This window comes from Diaphorina citri, unplaced genomic scaffold, assembly GCF_000475195.1.
Source record: "Diaphorina citri unplaced genomic scaffold, Diaci psyllid genome assembly version 1.1 scaffold48232, whole genome shotgun sequence".
In the NCBI taxonomy this organism is placed as follows: Eukaryota; Metazoa; Arthropoda; class Insecta; order Hemiptera; family Psyllidae; genus Diaphorina; species Diaphorina citri.
Genome location: NW_007425550.1, coordinates 1 through 499, shown reverse-complemented (window position 1 = coordinate 499; position 499 = coordinate 1). Strand labels below are relative to the sequence as shown.

Sequence of the window (499 nt, the reverse complement as noted above, 5' to 3'; positions counted from 1 at the left end):
AGACTGAAATTTGGCCTGTTCCTGAAAACAACTTACTTTGTCAACTCCTCTATTGTAGCTCGTATCGATGTCTGCAGATTCTCCAAATCTTCTTCACTTGAAGCCTCATCCAGTTCTTCATTCAACATTAGAATTTCCATGAGTAATTTCTGATCCGTTCCTTTACTATCTTCCTCTATGGAAATGTTCTGTAGTGATAACAGATAGAGGCCTCTTTTGAGAGGGTTTTGTAGAATGGAATAGGCTTTGTTCAAATAGGAGGAATAGGTTTCTGATATTGCTTGCTCTTCCTGGAACACAAGAACATGGGTTACTAGAAAGAGTAGAAAGTAGGGTGATCATTTACACATTGAAAGAAGGATCAGAGGAAAAAGAGCTTGAGGATGTTACCTGTAGCTATTCAATGTCCACTAGCTCCAATGAATCTTATTGATTATTTATTACAAAATATTTTTTTTTTTTTAATTTCTTTTTGTATCTTATAAATTTTTGAGTTCAG

The 499-nt window shown here is 34.9% G+C and overlaps 1 protein-coding gene across 1 annotated transcript; it reads right to left on the bottom strand.

Annotated features, from left to right (window-relative positions):
* Window positions 1-36: 36 nt before the first annotated feature.
* Window positions 37-317, bottom strand: LOC103523862 (iron-sulfur cluster co-chaperone protein HscB, mitochondrial-like; the record flags this gene model as incomplete). The annotated part of the gene is made up of 1 exon (XM_008488872.2): window positions 37-317. A coding segment is annotated over one exon (281 nt), but the record flags the coding sequence as incomplete, so codon positions are not given.
* Between the last annotated feature and the right edge of the window lie 182 nt (window positions 318-499).